A 20,664-nucleotide genomic window follows, 5' to 3' on the forward strand; every position below is an offset into this window, starting at 1 on the left:
AGATAACGTTCCCGGCCACTTTAAATCAGCCTACATTTAGTTTGGCTTAGCAGTTATTTGTAGGAAATCGTCAGACTAACTTCAATAGATCGGATTTTTTGAAAGACAGCATGGGCGAGAAGGAGACACTAGTAAGCAACACAATTTATCGTTTCAATTTAAGACTTTTACAGTTCTCAATTCAAAAATTATGCAGATATTAAACGAATCCGTCGAAGCTCTGGAAAATGCTGTCAAAAATGAAGCGAATGCAAAAGTACCTTGGTACTTTGCGAGCGGTTTTCTGCTATTTTGGGGACTCCTCTTCTTTGCAATAGTAATACCATTTTTCTATCGGTTACCCACGGCTCTAACAATGGAGGACGCAAACAAAAGTGAATTCATAGCGGAACGTGCATACAAAACACTGTACACTTTGTCTAATATAGGAGCCAAAATGCTTGGCAGTAGAGAAAATGAAATTGAGGCTGTACAATATCTTCTAAAGGAGCTGAATCAGATTAAGGAAGATTCGCTGAAAGATTATTTTGACTTTGAAATAGACTTATCGCAAGTCTCTGGCGCATTCGCATTAAAAACATCACTAAGGATGTACCAAGGAGTTCAAAATATTGCTGTGAAATTAACACCTAAAAACACCACAAGCGAGTCCTATCTTCTCGTCAACAGTCACTTTGACTCGAAGCCAGCTACTCCCTCTGCCGGTGATGCTGGTTTTATGATAGTCACGATGCTGGAAGTTTTGCGTGTGATTGCGACAACAAAGCAAAATATTCAGCATCCAGTCGTCTTTCTTTTCAATGGAGCTGAAGAAGGCGCTTTGGAGGCTTCACATGGTTTTATAACTAAGCACAAATGGGCGTCACGCTGCAAGTACGTTTCAAAGCTCATCTTCGCTGTTTAACAATAATTAAAACCTATTCACCAAAATTGTAGAGCCGTCGTTAATCTTGACGCTGGCGGTAGTGGAGGTCGGGAAGTTCTATTCCAAAGTGGACCCGATCATCCATGGCTCGTGAAAGTAAGTCATCTTTGAAAGTATTTTGAGTCGTAAATACCATTGATATACAATAATATAATATTACAGTATTATAAAAGATTTGTTAAATATCCATTCGCTACAACTATGGCTGAAGAAGGTTTCCAATCAGGCACAATACCATCGGATACAGACTTTCGACAATTTAACTTGTATGGCAACCTACCAGGTAAATGGAATTTCCTTTTTAATTTAATTGAATCCCAAATATTATTTTTATAGGTTTGGACATGGCCCAATGTATAAATGGATTTATTTACCATACAAAGTACGACGTAATCGACATAATTCCTCTTGCATCCCTGCAGAATACAGGGGACAATGTTCTTAGTTTGGTTCGGGGTTTGTCGAATGCAACCGAATTATATGATACAGAGGTATTCCCGAATTGTAGTATAAAGCTGCCACACACTAATCATTTTTTACTTTTAGGCACACAAAACGGGACACGCTATATTTTTCGATTTTCTGGGACTCTACTTCATCCATTATTCAGAGACTACGGGCATATGTTTAAACTTTTGCGTTGCCGGAGTTTCCCTAGTTTTGATTTTCGTATCAATATGGCGCATGTCAGCTCTTTCCCACCTATCCATTTTCCAAGTTGTACACTGGTTTATATTTGTCCTAATCGTCCAGGCTGTTTCCTTTGTACTTGGACTGGTTCTTCCTATAGTGGTGTCATATGTATTTGACAATTTTGGACTATCACTGTCTTACTATAGCACTCCGTTGTTGATGATCGGTCTTTACGTGTGCCCATCCCTCATTGGCCTCAGTTTGCCGATAACAATATACTACATTCTCCAAAGAAATGTAAGTTTATTATCTAGTAAATAGTTGGTAATATTTTCTAATAAATTGTTCATCCCCAGGATAAAATATCAAATGCCTACCATCTCCAACTGGCATTGCATGCTCAGGCCGTGATACTGGCTCTTTTAACTATTGGTCTTACATTGTTTGGCTTGCGCTCTGCATATATATTCGTTGTTCCACTAATTTTCTATGTGCTTTCTCTGGCCTTAAATCTATTGACTACTCTGCACGATCGTGGCTATGCTTGGACGGGTCTGCTTAAAGTGAGCCAGATAATTCCTTTCTTATACAGCAGCTACCTCTTTTACTTCTTTGTTGTGGTTCTAACTCCAATGGGTGGTCGTTCATTCAGTTCATCAAATCCGGACCTAAGTATTGCGCTCTTGTCAGCGGTGGGAACGGTTCTTTCTTTTGGCTTTTTGGTAAGTTAACTTAATGAGTTCTTTGTTTTCATGTTTATCAGCTATTATTATTGTTGTTCCCAGGTTCCGCTAATCAACACTTTTCGTCGACCCAGCATTGTAATTTTCACTCTGTTTATTATCTCTGCCCTTTCAATGTACTTGGCCAGTAGCACCCAAATAGGATTTCCCTACAGGCCTAAAACCAACGTACATCGTGTTGCATATCTGGTGAGTATCTTACAATTTTAACTGACTTCTTTTATTTTATCCAACTGTCCTACCAGCAAGTGCGGAATATATTCTACGAGTACGATGGTACTGTCAGCAAGGACGAGTCTGGCTACCTATTTAACTTTCAGGATCGCCGGGAAGAAAAACCCCTCTTGGGCACAAACGTAAATCTGACCGGCTTGGTTAGCATTAAATCAAAATGTGAGCAGCACATGATGTGCGGCATGCCATTATATGATTCAAGCTACGTTCTGAATCGACTTCAAGCCAAATGGTTGCCACGTTTGGAACCTATTGAACCACCAGCATTACTAACATTAGAGATGCTTAACAAAACTGTACTTGATTCCACCACTGTCCGATTTGAGTTCTCTTTGGAGGGTCCCCCTCAAATGAGACTGTTCATTCAGCCGTATGAAGATGTTTTAATAAGCAACTGGTCCTTCTTGGATAGTTATCTTGAGACACCATTAACGCCGCCGTTGCCATACTTTATCTCTTTTAACTATGGCATTGACAACTCCCCATTAAAGTTTTTCTTAGAATGTTCGGTAAGATATAATATGAAGCTTTTGGTATTTAATTTAAAATTCAATGCATTTGCCAGAAACCGAACGGCGATTTCAATGTCCCCATACTCCAACTGGGTGTTTCCAGACACTATATTGGAAATGAAGGTGATGCCCAGAGTGTGAAGTTCGCCTCTTCATTCCCCGCATTTGCAAGTCTGGCACAGTGGCCAGCACTATACCAACGATATATTTTTTAATTTTTAAAATGTTTCCACTGTAAATAAAGAAATACTTCACGAAGAAACAAGAAAATATATATAAGCCAGAAGGACAGACATGTATATTACTGGGCAGAAAGCTTGCCTTGCGTGAAATTTGGTGTTATTTGCAGCGCAGGGAAATCTTCCCATGTTTTTGGTATACAAAAACGTACAGGCATATATAGACACACAAACACATGCATACGTACAATCAAACAAAATAATTTAGTTAATTAGATTGCCATAGGGTATGGAAAACACAGTTTTCCAATCTGAATACATCGATCTATGCACATAAGTACTTGCCTTAAAGAGACGACTAGCATTATTCGAATTCACTTTGATTTAGATCAGAACAAGGTGTGCATTAAAACTGTTTACAGTCGCAATCATTCGATGCTATAAACACACCCCTTCACGATAAATTAATTGCTATTTAACCATAAATATAAATTGTGTACAAAGCGATAATTTACTCAAAGACAAAGAAAAGTAGTCAGGGTTCAATTGTTGTACCCTGTGCCAATTATAAATGATTAAAAAATCGTAACAGCATTCTGGGAAGACAAGAATGGACATTTTCTCTACATTAAAGATCAATTAAAATAAATTTCTCTATGTTAATTATGCAATCAAGGCACAAGAGTGTTAAATGAATTTAAGGTATTACAGACCTGAGTAAAGGGTATCTTCTAGTTAATCAGTGAAAGATCTTTTATCGTTATCAATATGTGATAAAATACACGCTTTCAATTAAATTGTGAAATCATATTTAAAGATGGTCACAGTTTTTGCATATAAACTAAAATTGATTTAAAGTAAGACCGTTTTTGGATACCCTTTTGGTTTTCAAAACATTTTAATAGCTCCATCAGTTTATCGGAGCATTTGGGCTTAGAAGGAGATACAACAGATATGTAGATATGTTGAAGAATTAAAAAGACAAGATTTGACGAGTGAAAAACATATTGTTTCCCTAAAAGATCAAGCAATTATATGTTTAGAATTGTAGGTTCAATTCAACTTAGACACCATGAAATCGATTAGTTGACATATGCGTTACATTAAAATCGACATAATGTACCTATATTTTCTATAAGAGTACTAAGCCTTCAGCATCACCAAGATAACTTTTTCGTTTTCACTTTTCTTACGTCTAGTTCTTTAAGTTCTATCAGCAGATATGAAAGCTAGCAATAACAATTTTAACATTGCGGTGGTACCGAAAGTAATATAAAAGATCTTTGCATTTGGCATAAAGAAAAACATAATTTAAGAACGGAATACTGACCAAATGTATACTCTAGAAGATCATAAATAAAATCATTTGACAAAATGTATGGTTTTTCGAATACATGTTTTGAATAATAATATATATATAATAATATCCCCCAACTTAGAAACATTCTATTCCCTGTTTATTTTATGTATGTATTTATATTTTAGGACTTATATAACTTATCGATAAGGAGCGAAAATTATATAATTCTCTGCAAATATAAAATAAGAGGTACATATAGGTGCAATGATCTTGTCGTAGCAACATGATTGGTAATTCCCGACTCATTTAAAGAAGTAATATACACACACCTTATCTTCAATCAACATAATAATATTATATTATTCGATATTATTTGATATCGACACATCATTAAACTAGGTCTATTGTAAAATGCAAAAGGGGTATATCGAAAAATTATGAAATGCTAAGCGATATTTTAGCTTAACCAAAATTGTACATTTTTGTTCTGATACCATTGAAATGTCTTAACAATACAATATGAAAAATGAAGAACAATAAAGAAATGAAATAAATTTGGCAGGAAAGCCAAAGACTATAATAGCAATTGCTTTTCTAAGGGTATTCTGCAAAATAGTTCTTACCACATTTCATGACTTTCATAATAATTATGGTTAAACATATTAAACTACCCTCAAACGAATGATAGTTATCATTCTGATTATAATTTGACGTTCAAACATGATTTGATTGAAAACCTTTGTGACACTCTTATATGTCTTAATTGTACATTTACTGTGTTTAAGCAATCAATGGATTGGTATTATAAATGATTATATTTAAAATGGCATTTAAAACTCTTTTTTTTTTTATTAAGATTACTTTTTTAACAACTATAAAAGCGGTCCGCTCTTACATTAGGTCAGTAGTTCCTATTTGGTAAACCTCGGCTTCACATCAGCAAATAAGGACAGTATGGGTGACAAGGACAAACTGGTAAGGAATACTAAATATATTTCTATGATTATCACTTCTCTAGTTTTCAATCGTTCATATTTCTTAGATATTAGCAGAGTCTGTCGAAGCTCCCGAAAATGTGGTTAAAAAGGATGCAACTTTGAAAGTACCTTGGTACTTTGCTAGTGGTTTTCTGCTTTTCTGGGGACTCCTCTTTTTCGCTGTTGTGATACCGTGTTTCTATCGTTTACCCACGGCTCTTACATTGGAGGACGCAAAGAAAAATGTATTCATAACAGAACGCGCATACAAAAATCTGTATAAATTTTCTAATATTGGTAACAAATTGGAAGGCAGTACGCAAAATGAAGTTGAGGCAGTAAACTTTATTTTAAATGAGCTGGCACAAATCCACGAAGTTCTCCTGGAAGACTACTTTGAGATGGAAGTTGACGTGTCACGAGCATCTGGTGCATTCGTATACAAAACCATGCTAAACATGTACCAAGGCGTTCAAAATATTGCTGTAAAACTAACACCGAAAGGTAGCACAAGCGAAACCTACCTCCTTGGTCTGCCGGTGATGATGGTTTCATGGTAGTCACGATGTTGGAAGTCCTGCGCGTCATTGCAACCACTAAGCAAACCATCGAACATCCGATAGTCTTTCTCTTTAATGGAGCTGAGGAAAGTGCTATGCAAGCATCTCACGGTTTTGTAACTCAACACAAATGGGCGCCATACTGCAAGTAAGCAATATTATTTACCTCTATCAAAAGACTACAAATTTGACACCTAAACCTTAAGGGCCGTCATTAACCTTGACGCTGCTGGTAGTGGAGGTCGGGAAGTTCTATTCCAAAGTGGCCCCAACCACCCATGGCTTGTAAATGTAAGTTATATAACAAGAATAGGTTGGAAGGTTTTCTAAGCACTTCTCAATTTTAATAGTACTACAAGAATTACGTCAAACATCCATTCGCTACGACCATGGCCGAAGAAATTTTCCAATCAGGAATTATTCCATCGGATACAGACTTTCGACAGTTTAATTTATTTGGCAACATCCCAGGTGAGATTCATAATTCAGCCCAAATAAGAATATTGGAATAATAAAGCATTGAACTCAGGATTGGACATGGCACAGTGCATTAATGGATTTATCTACCATACAAAATATGACTTGATTGATGTGATTCCTCGTGAGTCCTTGCAAAACACCGGTGACAATGTTCTTGGCCTGGTTCGAGGCTTGGCAAATGCAACCGAACTACACGATACAGAGGTAAACATCTGACTTATAACATCTTGCTACTAAATTGTATTCCAACTTTTGAAATTCAATTCATAGGCTTACAAGAGTGGACACGCCGTCTTCTTCGATTTCCTGGGACTCTACTTCGTTCACTATTCTGAAACTACGGGAGTATCTCTGAACTATGGCGTTGCCGGAACTGCCCTTATTTTGATATTCGTTTCAATGTGGCGCATGGCGGCTGTTTCCCAAGTATCCATATGCCACGTGGTGTGCTGGTTCATATTGGTCCTAATCATTCAAATTATTTCCTTTGTATTTGGATTGGCTCTTCCTATAGTCGAGTCATATATATTTGACAATTTGGGATTATCGCTCACTTACTATAGCACTCCATTGTTGGTGATCGGTCTTTATGTTTGCCCCTCACTCATTGGCCTCAGTTTGCCTATAACTATTTACTACGGAATCCAGCGCAACGTAAGTTGATAATCTTGTAATTAGATAAACAAACACTGTCTAATGAATTCCCCTTTTCTAGGAAAAAATTTCAACAGCTTATCATCTTCAACTGGCGTTGCATGCTCAAGCGCTCATCCTGGCTCTTCTAGCCGTTGGCATTACACTATATGGCTTGCGTTCTGCATATATATTCGTTATTCCTCTGATTTTTTACGTGGTATCTTTGGCTATCAATTTGTTGACTACTCTGCACGATCGTGGTTTTGCATGGACGGGTCTGCTTAAGGCGAGCCAGATAATTCCTTTCTTATACAGCAGCTACCTTTTTTACATATTCGTGGTAGTACTCACACCAATGGGTGGTCGTTCGGGTAGTGCGACCAATCGGGACTTGTATATTGCTGTCCTGGCAGCAGCAGGAACGGTTCTATCATTTGGATTCTTGGTAAATATACTCTTACTTATGTTGACAAGTGCTGCATCAGTCACTCATGCTTTATATCGACACAGATTCCGCTTATCAACGCTTTCCGCAAACCCAGTCTTGTGGTTTTCTCTCTGCTCGCAATCACAGCTGTTGCTATGTACTTAGCCAGTAGCACACAAATCGGTTTCCCATACCGACCGAAGACCAACGGACAGCGCGTTGCATATTTGGTAAGTGTCCTATATAATAGCTAACTCATAGTAATTCTAATATTTAATATATAACGGTTACAATTTTAGCAAGTGCGAAATAAGTACTACGAGTACGATGGTACTCTCAGCAAGGACGAGTCTGGCTACCTGTTTAGTTTTCAGGATCGACGTGAAGAAGAAACTTTCTGGGGCCCAAATCTGACTGGCTTAGTTAGCATTAAATCGAATTGCGAGACCCACATGATGTGTGGCATGCCGTTGTATGATTATCGTTACACCCAGAGTAGATTACAAAGCAAATGGTTGGCGCGATCTGAGCCTATCGAACCACCAGCACCATCAAATTTGGAATTGCTAAGCAAAACCGTGCTCAATGAAACTACTGTGCGCTTTGAGTTTAATTTGACAGGTCCCTCGCACATGAGTTTGTTTATTCAACCCTATGAAGATGTAGAGATAAGCGGCTGGTCGTTCTTACGTAGTTATCTTAACAATCCACCAGCGGCACCTTTATCATATCATATCTACCTCACATACGGCATTGATAGTTCCCCCATAAACTTTTCTTTGGAAATTTCGGTAAGATACGTTTCAGACATTCAATCACATGCCAATTTAAAACAAATTCGTTAATTTTTGTATCTATAGAAACCTGATGGCGACTTTAATGTACCATTGTTCCAACTTGGAGCGTCGAGACATTTTATTAGAAACCCGGGAGATGATAAAGCTGTGAAGTTCGCATCTTCATTACCCTCCTATTGTATATTGGCCGAGTGGCCTGCACTTTATGAACGTTACATTTTTTAATTATTGAAGTTGCGAAAGAGAAACCTTCAATTTACAATAAATAAATGTGCATACATACAATGATTACAAACATTTATTTTTGACATACTAAATAGAGTAAGCAATGACAGAGATGATTACGAAGTTTAGAGCTTAATTTCCCCTTAAATAAATAGGGCTTGTGGGTTAGCCTTCATTATAACACTTTTCCTCGTTGTTCAGATTATTCTCAGTTGGGCAGTTAAGTTAAACAAGTCGTTATTAAAGTAAACATTAACCTCAGCACGCAAAACATTTCCCTAGCTAACAAAATTCCACTAGGAAATAGTACAGCAATTAAATAGAAAAATGTGTACTAACCAGGCACTACTAAACAAATAGAGAAGAGTAAATAGGATACACTGCTGCTTAGGCTGCTTACAAAGAGTGCACAATTTGAAGAATCAGTTATAGAGTGCGGTCTTACGCAACACGTCGAAATACGTTCTAAGAATAAAAAAATAAAATAAAAACAAAAGTAAAAGCGCCGCGAGTCGAAAAGTTAAATGAGCATACAATAATTTAAATTATAGAGAGAGAGAATCTATGCTGAAAATATCAGATAAGATGGATTCCGAAGCTGTCTTGTCTAAACTAAGCAAACTGAGGGATCAGTTAACTTGTGGGCGTCTTGATGAGATGTTACGCGCTATTCGAACTCGGTTTGAATCATGTCAGAACAAGGTGTGCTTTTTAATTGAATACAATTACAGCTATTTATAACTCATAAACACGCCCCTTGGCGACATATTAATTGTTAGTTATCTCTGAATTTAAGTATTGTATCAAGCGATAACACAATCAAGTAAAAGCAATGCAATTAATATTCGGCAAACTTGTTTTTTATCAGTGATTAAATGTGACGCGAAGCGTGTTCTCAATCAAAATGTAAAAAAATTAAAATGTTTATGCTTATGCTTATGTTTATATAAACAACATTTCTCAAACGCACTGTTAATGTACACAAAACTATTTCGGTATACCCTTGAGAAGTCTGAATAATTTATACAAAAGGTATCTCTAAAAAAACAACCAGTGACTTTGAAGTGGATATTTTGTGATCTATTGTGTTTGGGATTCTACAACATATTATTAAATTCGCATTACATTTTGCTCCGTCCTTCTCAAAAAAAAAAACTTTATTTTCGATGAGACATGAGCTCCCAATAGATTTACAATTAAAAGGGATTTTACTACCCATGTAGTTATTTTAGTGTAAATGTTCGGTATTAAAATTTTGTCAATCAATTCTTAATTATAAAATTATGTAGATCTCTGATGAACCTAACGAAGCTCCCGAAAATGTGTCCAAAAAGGAGATTAAGGCCCAAGTACCTTGGTACTATGCAAGTGGATTCCTGCTCTTCTGGGTACTTTTGTTTTTTGCTGTAGTTTTACCATTTTTCTATCGATTACCCACGGCTCTAACAATGGAGGATGTGAAAAAGAATGTGTTCATTGCGGAGCGTGCCTACAAGAATCTCTACACTCTTTCTAATATTGGTACCAAGTTGACTGGCAGTAAGGAGAACGAGATTGAGGCAGTTAACTTCATTCTAAACGAGCTGGCAAAAATCGAAGAAGTTCTTCTGGAAGACTACTTCGATATGGAAGTTGACGTTTCGCAAGCCTCTGGTTCTTTCCCATATAGTACAATGCTTAGCATGTACCAAGGCGTTCAAAATATTGCTGTGAAATTGGCTCCGAAGAATTCTACAACCGAGACCTACCTCCTCGTCAACAGCCACTTTGATTCCAAGCCATTTACCCCGTCTGCCGGTGATGCTGGCTTCATGGTAGTCACGATGTTAGAAGTTTTGCGGGTTATTGCGACAACAAATCAACCATTTGAGCATCCGATTGTCTTTCTCTTTAATGGCGCTGAAGAAGGTATGATGCAAGCTTCTCATGGTTTCGTAACTCAACACAAATGGGCACCATATTGCAAGTGAGTCTATTTAAAAAAAAAGACTGCCAATTTAGACTAAACACAAACAATCACAGAGCTGTCGTTAACCTCGATGCCGGAGGTAGTGGAGGTCGCGAAATTCTCCTTCAAAGTGGCCCCAATCACCCATGGCTAGTAAATGTAAGTTACTCTAAACAAAAATCGAATGTAGTTCTAAGCAGTTATACATTTTGATAGTATTACAAGAAATACATCAAACATCCATTCGCTACGACGATGGCCGAAGAAATCTTCCAATCAGGAATTATTCCATCGGATACAGACTTTCGACAGTTTAATTTATTTGGGAACATCCCAGGTGAGATTAATAATTCAGCCCCAATAAGAATATTGATAATATATGTCATTAAGCACAGGCTTGGATATGGTTCAGTGCATTAATGGATTTGTGTACCATACAAAATATGATTTGATCGATGTGATTCCTCGTGAATCCTTGCAGAACACCGGTGACAACGTCCTAAGTCTGGTTCGAGGCTTGGCCAATGCCTCTGAATTGCGCGATACAGAGGTACACACTTGATTCCGGAAATCTTATATATTTTTTTACTCGCACTTAATATTTTTGAATTTGCAGGCACACAAAACTGGTCACGCAGTCTTCTTTGATTTTCTGGGACTCTGCTTCATCCATTATTCAGAGACTACGGGAATTATTTTGAACTGTAGCGTTGCTGGAGCAGCTCTTATTTTGGTATTCGTTTCTATTTGGCGCATCGCAGATGTTTCCCACATATCCATTTCCCACGTGCTGCTCTGGGGTCTATTGGTTCTTACCATCCAGTTTATTTCCTTTGTACTTGGATTGGCTCTGCCTATAGTGGTGGCATATGTATTTGACAAATTGGGACTGTCGCTGACTTACTACAGCTCCCCGCTGTTGGTGATCGGTCTTTTTGTGTGCCCCTCACTCATTGGCCTCAGTTTACCCATAACAATCTACTATATTTTCCAACGCAACGTAAGTTTATAATATCGTGCCTACTTGGTCCCAATTTTCTAATGTATTTTGCGTACAGGATAAAATATCGACGTCTTACCATCTGCAGCTGGCACTGCATGCTCAGGCAGTTATTCTGGCTCTTTTAATCTTCGGTTTCACATTATTTGGTTTGCGATCTACATATATTTTCTTAATTCCACTTATTTTCTACGTCATATCCTTGGCCTTCAACTTACTGACTACACTGCATGATCGCGGATATGCTTGGACGGGTCTGCTAAAGGCAGGCCAGATTATTCCATTTCTGTATAGCAGCTACATATTTTATTTATTCGTAATTGTGCTAGTACCAATAGGTGGTCGGGCAGGCAGTTCCGCTACTCGCGACACACATATCGCTCTTCTGGCAGCAGCAGGAACGGTGCTATCCTTTGGTTTCTTGGTATGTTTACTCAACATCTCTTCCACTTCTTAAGCTTCTAACTGATCCGATCTACAGGTCCCACTTATTAATACTTTTCGACGTCCAAGTTTTGTGGTGTACTCTCTACTTGCTATCACAGTTGTTGCTATGTACTTAGCCAGCTTCACACATATCGGATTCCCCTTTCGACCAAAGACGAATGGACAGCGAGTGGCATATCTTGTTAGTATCTCATATAGTTCCCCGACTTTAACTACTCTATCTTAAATATCTGCATGGCATTTCAGGAAGTGCGAAACAAGTTCTACGAGTACGATGGTACCCTCAGTAAGGACGAGTCTGGCTACCTGTTTAGTTTTCAGGATCGACGTGAAGAAGAAACTTTCTGGGGCCCAAATCTGACTGGCTTAGTTAGCATTAAATCGAATTGCGAGACCCACATGATGTGTGGCATGCCGTTGTATGATTATCGTTATACCCAGAATAGATTACAAAGCAAATGGTTGCCGCGATCTAAACCCATCGAACCACCAGCACCATCAAATTTGGAATTGCTAAGCAAAACCGTGCTCAATGAAACTACTGTGCGCTTTGAGTTTAATTTGACAGGTCCCTCGCACATGAGTTTGTTTATTCAACCCTATGAAGGTGTGAAGATAAGCAACTGGTCGTTCTTGCGCAGTTATCTTGACAATCCGCCAGCGGCACCTTTATCATATCATATCTACCTCACATACGGCATTGATAGTTCACCCTTAAACTTTGTTTTGGAGATTTTGGTAAGAGCTTTTGTTAACATATTAATGCATAATTTTAAAATATTTAATTTATAAACCTTTAGACGGAGAGTGGCGATTTTGATTTTCCACTGTTTCAACTGGGAGTCTCTGCACATTACATTGGAAATTATGGCGATGAAGAAAGTGCGAAGTTGGCATCTTCATTCCCCTCCTATGCCATATTAGCCGAGTGGCCTGCCCTATACCAACGATATATTTTTTAATTATATGCAAATTGCGAAAATAGCAAGCACGAACAATTTTCTCTAAAATAAATATTAATATGAACAAAACGAACTAAACAAGCTATTAAACAATTAGTTTATTGTCTAATGAAAATGAGTATTTTGATGAGTTACTTGTTGGGTTAGTAGAACTTTGGCAATTTCTTGCTTCAGCTGAACAGAGAATCATAATTTAGAAATCAATGAGCATGTCCCACTATCAACTATTGAAATTAACATAGACATGTGTTTATGCAACTGTATCCTTTTATAACTATCTCTATACACTGTCGTACTGATAAGCAATATTATATGACTAAATGATTTGCAGACTCTTACACACAGAAATTATGATTCTTAGATGAAACCAACGAGCCAACCAATAAATTATTATCATAAATTTATGTTTTTTATAATATTGTCTTAATAAAAAAAGTTCTCAATACTCTGTTGCCCAATCAAATAATGAGTCTATACGAGTTTTTAGCTTGACATGCAGCAATTATAATCAATTATAAAATTAACCCAACCATTGGCTTTTCCAACCATATTTGGTAGATGCCAATTTTGGGTGGAAATCAAATATAGCCCGCAACTTCTATGTAAAAATATATACGACTTGCTATATTTTCAGTAGAACGGGCAGAATTAAAAATTGCGCTGTTTTATTCAAATATGTGAAACAGCAAGGAAAACAAGGCTCTCGAACAGACCCTTAAGCTAGGAAGCTGGTATGGCGCCTAAATTAATTAGCCACATTTCTATTTTGACTTGCAATCCTGATTAAAGCCCAGTCCATAACTCATTTACCTCAAACGTCCGCTGGGTCGCCACTGTTTAAAGAGGCTCTCTCTAAAAAGTTTTTATATATATTTTGAGAATATTTTCACAATTGTACTGAACTCGCATTCTAAGCGTTATTTCAGCCAGGTACTGTCTCTTTTCATTAAAAACTTGTTGACACTTTTTAGCTAAACAGATTAGATTGTATGAAAAGCAACACGCTCACCGTTCTGATTAATTTAAATATTTGACATTTTCCAGCCTAATCATATTAGATGAGGTTGGCTTGTTAAACGTAGTTTTCGGATTACAAAAATTAGATCCTATTTACACACTCAAGATTTATCTAATGTTCTCGAGAATAATTTCTTTGAAGCAGTTGGATACCGTAACACGTGGCGCATACAATATATTTATTTGGTTAGTAAAATTGGCATTCTTATCTGTCTTGATTGTTAAGAATCTCCAGTGGCGGGAAGCCGCTTTTATATTAGCTTTTATGACAAATAGCTAACACCATGACAACATCAGTTGAACAATTTTCAACTGGTAGCAAAGTAATATCTCATTCTGAAGCAAAACTGGATAGAACGCACAAACGTCCAACTGCCCAGTTGAGGTTTCAGATAAAATACTATTTTATCTTTTAATGTGTTAAACATTTTAAATATGTTTGTTGCTTGAAACGTATTGAAATTGTTGTTTAAAGCGCTTAGATTGCTAGCAAAAATCATGTATTTTAGCTAATCAATTAATTGACACCATAAATATTTTAATTTTTTAATGCGCTTTTCACAATCTCATCTTTATGACAACTCAATTCTACAATTATAAACGCCGTCAACACTTTAGTTAGCTCTACAATTTTTATTTGGAGAGCCTTCGCTTCACTTCAACAGATAACATTGAAGGATCTGGTGGCGGAGGTCGGGAAGTTTTATATCAAAGTGGACCTAACCATTCATGGCTTCTAAATGTAAATATTTAAAACCCAATTAGAATCGAAAATCACTTAACTACTTCAACTTTTTAACAGTACTATAAAAAATATATGAAATATCCCTTTGCTACGACCATGGCTGAGGAAATCTTCCAATCAGGTTTTATATCTCGGATTCAGACATTCCGTGTAAGTTGCAATGTGAGAGATCCAAAGAATGGTGACAAAATAATTAATTAATTTTCAGATTGAAAATGGTTTAGTATACCATACAGAGTACGACGTTATCGATGTGATTCCTCGTGTGAACTTATATTTCACGTACGGAATTAATAGCTCTGGACTAAAGTTCTTTTAGGAATTCACGGTAATACACCTGTTGAACACTTTTTTCTTTCAACTTAATTCATGTATATTTAATAATTTCACTTTTAGAAAGCGGATGGTGATTTCAAAGTTCCAGTTGGCAGTCTCGGGACATTATATCGCTCAAAGTGAGAAGTTCGCAAATTCCTTTCCATCATATGCAATTTTGGCCCAATGGCCAGCATTATACCAACGATACATATTTTAGGAGCGTCAAAATATTTGATAAATAATTCAAATTAATTGTAGCGTAAATGAATACAGCCAAAGCATCTTAAGACTCTCGACAACAACTTAACACATATACGAAAAGACATGAAAATCAGATATTTTCAGATTTTTCATTACGCGATTAAATGCTTATAAGAGTATTCTTATTGGAAACAACATGATAACCAAATTCAATTCATTACAAGAAAGATAACTGTAAGAGAAACTATGTATGTATGTATATATGTATGTAGGTTATGTCTTAATTTGCTCACCATATATTTTTGTATGTGTATGTATGTGTGTGTTGCGAACAGAAGTTACTTTATAAGTTGCGCACCACATTTTTGGGCGCTCAAAATGTGTTTTCGGCTCTCCAGATATTGTAATGAAATGATGCGCCTTGATAACTGTCTGCTTTTTAAATTATATACATTCAGCTATTTGTATTTCATCTTTTACTTATAGTCTTATTCACTTTTTTTCACCAGTTGCGGCGGCGCGTTCATCAAACATTGAGTTTTTTATTTGCAAAGCATGAGTCGTCGAGCCGTTCACATATTTACACTTGAGCGTGGCGCACACTTTTCAATTTTATTTTAGTTTATCACTATAATTCCACATAATTAATTAATTTAATCAAACACTTTAATAAAACATATTGTCGCACATGCTTAAGCCATTTATCCGCACCGAAATAACTGTAAACAATTCACAATGGTGTTTACAGCATGTGGTTAACAGTGTATAAACGCAAAATGCTCTAGGCAAACAGAATTGTTAAACTCAAATAGGCACTGTTAATTTAACATCGTATGGCACTGCCAACATAAATACTGGCCACATAGTGCGCGCGAAACATGTAGCTTTTTTGAAAAGTAAGAGAAAAATCGTAAGAAAAATAAAATGTATAAGAACAAGGGATGAATGTGGAAAAGTTATTCAAATACTTTGTCTGCACATTTTAATATAATATAATAATTCTTCAAGCTTATTTTAATATGAATCAAAACGGTATTTTTGTTGAATCTCTTCAATGCATTTGTATGTAGACCAATTGTATTGGCCATATGAACACAATCTTATCATTGATTCGTTAAATCATAAAAACAAGCCATTAACTCAAGTTGTAATGCATATTTATGACTAGCTCTGATAAAGCAAACAAACCTCAAGTACTTGAGGTTTCTAAACGACCAAATTTGTTTTGATTTGATTTGTTCGTATATCCAATTGGGCATTGCCCAAAGCTGCGTCACCACCAACGATGGTCACAAAGAATATCGAAATTCAGCCCCCTTTGCAGTTAGATACTGATCCCGGAAATTGGGCGAACAGTGGAAAAGCATAGGTTCGATTCCATTTTTAAACAATGTGGCTGGGCAAAGTTGTTTATCGCATGTTGGGTACATATAATTTAGATACCAAGCTCGCCTCTTGACCAGGTTTGTATGAAATGTATGGCTTTTTCTGGGCCAACACATTACAAAGAGGCATAGAGGTAAAATGTGGGTTGTTGATTTTGGAGGATTTTATCTTTATTGACTTCAAAGTGCAAATCACTGCCAATAAAATCCATGCAGCACCAAACCCATGCCATTCCGATACACAACTCTTCAGTTGGCCAACGATTGGCAACGGAGCTGGGCGGCGCACAAGTTTAAAAGAGAAAAAAAAATAAAAATAATGTCACAAACGGAAAAGGACGACAACGTAAGTGAGAATATTGGATTTGAAATGAAATATACATGATTGATTGCTATGCAGAGCGCTGCCATATTGGACGTGGCACTCGTGAGCATTTTAAAAGGCACCAAAAATCTCAGAGCCAAGCTGCCCTGGTACTATGCGCCCGCTTTTCTGCTGCTTTGGCTCGCGCTCTTCTTTGCGGTGGTCATTCCGCTATTCAATCGGCTGCCGGATAGTGTGAACATCGCCGAGGAGTCGCTGAGGCCGGGCGAGTTTGTTGCCGAGCGAGCACAGCAGCTTCTCTATAGCTTCGACAGCATCGGGCCCAAGGTCGTGGGCAGCGTAGCCAACGAGAAGCTCACGGTTGACTTTCTGCTCGGCGAAGTGGAGAATGTGCGCACAGCCATGAGATCGGATCTGTACGTGCTGGAGGTGGATGTGCAGCAGTCATCCGGCGCATATATGCACTGGAACATGGTGAACATGTACCAGACCGTGCAGAACGTGGTCGTCAAGCTGAGCACGCGCAGCTCCACAAGCGAATCCTACTTGTTGCTCAACAGTCACTTCGACTCAAAGCCCAGCAGTCCCGGCACTGGCGATGATGGCACCATGGTCATTGTCATGCTGGAGGTGCTGCGCCAAATGGCCATATCGGATCGACCCTTCGAGCATCCCATTGTCTTTCTATTCAATGGTGCCGAAGAGAATCCTCTGCAAGCCTCGCACGGCTTCATCACGCAGCACAAATGGGCCAAGAACTGCAAGTAAGGCAAGGTCTGACAAACAGAAATAGTTTTCCTCAATGGCATCTATTTGCAGAGCGCTTATTAATCTGGAAGTAGCTGGCAGTGGCGGGCGGGATCTGCTGTTCCAAGGTGGCCCCAACCATCCCTGGCTTATACGCGTACGTTGAGTATATTCATTGAGCTCTTATCTTCAGATTTACCTGATTATTTACGGCGCGTGGCGGCAAACAGTTAGAAGTTTATCATGGATTGGTGCTAATAAAAATACTTTTCCCCTCTCTTTATTGCCCGCTATAAACCCCTTTCGCGTCCAACTAACGTGGGATTTATGGACACAAAAACTTCCGTTCCGCTTTGAACAGTATTACAGACACCATGCCAAGCATCCTTTTGCGACTACCATGGCGGAGGAAATCTTTCAGGCCGGCATTCTGCCCTCGGATACGGACTTTCGCATATTTCGTGACTACGGCCAGGTGCCAGGTAAGCGTGTCAGTCTATTGACTATTAGCCATTCAAACAATTACCTCTGTTCCGCTGTTCAGGCCTGGACATGGCGCAGATCAACAATGGCTATGTCTACCATACCATATTCGACAACTATGCGGCTGTGCCTCGGGATTCACTGCAGAACACTGGCGAAAATGTTCTGCCCCTGGTGCGGGCCTTTGCCAATGCCAGCGAAATGCACGACACCGAGGTGGGTTCAGTGTAACAGTCGGTACTCGGGTGATCCTCACATCCCATTGCAGGCACACAGCGAGGGACATGCTGTCTTCTTTGACTTTCTGGGCCTGTTCTTTGTCTTCTACACGGAAACGATTGGCATTGTGTTGAACTGTTGCATTGCGGCTGTCAGCCTGCTGCTGGTCTGTGTCTCCCTGTGGCGCATGGCACGCGTCTCCGAGCAGTCGCTGTGCCAGGTTGTGCTCTGGTTCGCCATCATTCTGGGTCTACATGTGCTGGGTGTTGTACTCAGTCTGGGCCTGCCCCTGCTGATGGCCGTTATGTTCGATGCCGGCGATCGATCGTTGACCTACTTTACGAACACCTGGCTAATGATTGGACTCTACATCTGTCCGGCCATCATTGGACTCAGTTTGCCCACCACGCTGTACTACAGTTTCCGGAAGAACGTAAGCAGAACGTAATAAACCCAGCTGCAGTCTATATGAACTTCTTTGCCACAGCTGAAGATCAGCCACGCCTACCATCTGCATATGAGCCTGCACGCCCACTGTGTGGTGCTGGCCGTCATAGCCATCACACTGACTGCAATCAGTTTGCGCACACCCTACCTTTGCATGATATCCACGCTCTTCTATTCCGCTGCGCTGCTCGTCAACCTCTTGAGCAGCTTGCACGATCGAAGTGAGTTTTCTTTGATCATAAATTAATACCATTGCCTAATATAAAATGCACTCAATTTGTAGGCTATTACTGGGTGCTGATCACGCAGATATTCCAGCTGATGCCCTTCTTTTACTTCTGCTATCTGTTCTACATGTTCCTCATTGTTTTTATACCCATGATGGGCAGAAATGGCAGCTCCATAAATCCGGATCTCTTAGTTGCTTTACTATGCACGCTCGGCACATTTTTCGCAATGGGATTTGTGGTAAGTGGAGTTCATAAGCTCATCCGGACACATACTAATTGGGTTTCCAAAAAAAAAAAAGTCTCCTCTTATCAACATGTTCCGCTGGTCCAGATTTATTATGCTCACGCTGGGCATTGTCACCTTCATATTTAGCATGATTGCCGTCTCGGATGTGGGTTTTCCCTATCGCGCCAGGACCAGCGTTATGCGCGTCAACTTCCTGGTAAGTTTGTTTTTTGTATAATAGATAAAAATGTTAATTCTGAGTGGATATTGGCAGCATGTGCGTCGCATCTTCTACGAGTATGATGGCAGCGTGAGCCTCAGCGACTCGGGCTATTACTTCGACTTCCAGGACAGGCGACTCGCCAATCCGCTGGAGGAAACTTCGGTCAATTTGACGGGCCTGTCTAGCATTGAGCAGCACTGCGATACGGAACTGATGTGCGGTGTGCCCTGCTTCAATCATCGCTGGTGCAAGGCGCGCACCTCCGGCCACTGGCTGGCCCGTGAACAGGAGGTCGCCATACCGGGCAACTCCTCCCTGGTGCTTTTGGGCAAGACCATATTGTCCAGCGGCACCACGGTGCGCTATGAATTCGAGTTGAGTGGACCACCGCACATGGGTTTGTTTATACAACCGCTGGAGGGTGTAACCGTTGAAGATTGGTCCTTTATAAGGAATCCACTGGATGAACCAGAAAACTATAAGCTGCCCTATCAAATATTCTTCTCCTATGGCAAGGATAATTCGCCTTTGAAATTCCACATAGACTTTGCAGTGAGTGCAGAAATTAATTTATGGCTAAATAAATGTATTTCGAAATTTGTATCCCATTTAGAAACCTGCTGGTAACTTCGAAGTGCCAATCTTTGAACTGGGCGTTGCGTGGCATTATGTTAGCTACGACTTTGAAAGGGACTCGGCTGGATTGCAGTTTATAGCCGACTTTCCGGACTTTGTGCATGTGATGGAGTGGCCAACGCTATATAAGCGTTACATACTATAAACTAACTATGATATGATTTGTAAATTATTATTATAATTATAAGAGATTAAAATATAATTAACCACAAATATAAAGGCATATTAAATACTGGGGTGAACTCTCTCAGTCAGAAAATCTATGATGTCTCTGTCAATTCAAATGAAGATCTTCTGGAAATATTTTATATTTTATCCTCTACAAATATCGGAATTGAATTCATGTTATTGCTCATTCAGTAACACATAAACACATCTATTTACCTATTTATTTCTTATTGATTTATGCACGCCCCTTTATTAGTATTATTATTATATGAGCCCTATGTTCCACACGATAAAACTTCAAGTCATAGA

The 20,664-nt window shown here is 38.7% G+C and overlaps 4 protein-coding genes across 4 annotated transcripts; all 4 read left to right on the forward strand.

Annotated features, from left to right (window-relative positions):
* Positions 1 to 74: 74 nt before the first annotated feature.
* LOC6624919 (endoplasmic reticulum metallopeptidase 1) lies at positions 75 to 3,332 on the forward strand. Its single transcript, XM_002050738.4, has 10 exons — positions 75 to 131; positions 197 to 873; positions 937 to 1,021; positions 1,088 to 1,208; positions 1,262 to 1,416; positions 1,472 to 1,855; positions 1,915 to 2,280; positions 2,344 to 2,490; positions 2,547 to 3,044; positions 3,101 to 3,332. Exons 1-10 carry the CDS (start codon positions 111 to 113, stop codon positions 3,260 to 3,262), a joined length of 2,616 nt encoding a protein of 871 aa, XP_002050774.2. The 5' UTR covers positions 75 to 110; the 3' UTR covers positions 3,263 to 3,332.
* A 2,113-nt stretch (positions 3,333 to 5,445) lies between these two features.
* Positions 5,446 to 8,689, forward strand: LOC6627007 (endoplasmic reticulum metallopeptidase 1-like). Its single transcript, XM_032436397.2, is given in 11 exon segments — positions 5,446 to 5,501; positions 5,569 to 6,031; positions 6,034 to 6,211; positions 6,270 to 6,354; positions 6,414 to 6,534; positions 6,593 to 6,747; positions 6,814 to 7,197; positions 7,259 to 7,624; positions 7,690 to 7,836; positions 7,906 to 8,397; positions 8,467 to 8,689. Coding segments are annotated over 11 exon segments (2,574 nt in total). The 5' UTR covers positions 5,446 to 5,480; the 3' UTR covers positions 8,629 to 8,689.
* Positions 8,690 to 9,255: 566 nt separating this feature from the next.
* On the forward strand, positions 9,256 to 13,079 carry LOC6627006 (endoplasmic reticulum metallopeptidase 1). The gene is made up of 10 exons (XM_002050736.4): positions 9,256 to 9,330; positions 9,918 to 10,594; positions 10,651 to 10,735; positions 10,793 to 10,913; positions 10,972 to 11,126; positions 11,193 to 11,576; positions 11,635 to 12,000; positions 12,058 to 12,204; positions 12,270 to 12,761; positions 12,824 to 13,079. The coding sequence occupies exons 1-10, from the start codon at positions 9,286 to 9,288 to the stop codon at positions 12,983 to 12,985; spliced, it is 2,634 nt and encodes an 877-aa protein (XP_002050772.1). The 5' UTR covers positions 9,256 to 9,285; the 3' UTR covers positions 12,986 to 13,079.
* Positions 13,080 to 16,918: 3,839 nt separating this feature from the next.
* LOC6627005 (endoplasmic reticulum metallopeptidase 1) lies at positions 16,919 to 20,403 on the forward strand. The gene is made up of 11 exons (XM_002050735.4): positions 16,919 to 16,997; positions 17,052 to 17,740; positions 17,796 to 17,880; positions 18,085 to 18,205; positions 18,268 to 18,422; positions 18,475 to 18,858; positions 18,913 to 19,093; positions 19,156 to 19,340; positions 19,402 to 19,545; positions 19,603 to 20,103; positions 20,165 to 20,403. The coding sequence occupies exons 1-11, from the start codon at positions 16,971 to 16,973 to the stop codon at positions 20,330 to 20,332; spliced, it is 2,640 nt and encodes an 879-aa protein (XP_002050771.1). The 5' UTR covers positions 16,919 to 16,970; the 3' UTR covers positions 20,333 to 20,403.
* Positions 20,404 to 20,664: the final 261 nt, after the last annotated feature.

Source organism: Drosophila virilis, chromosome 5, assembly GCF_030788295.1.
Source record: "Drosophila virilis strain 15010-1051.87 chromosome 5, Dvir_AGI_RSII-ME, whole genome shotgun sequence".
Classification (NCBI taxonomy): Eukaryota; Metazoa; Arthropoda; class Insecta; order Diptera; family Drosophilidae; genus Drosophila; species Drosophila virilis.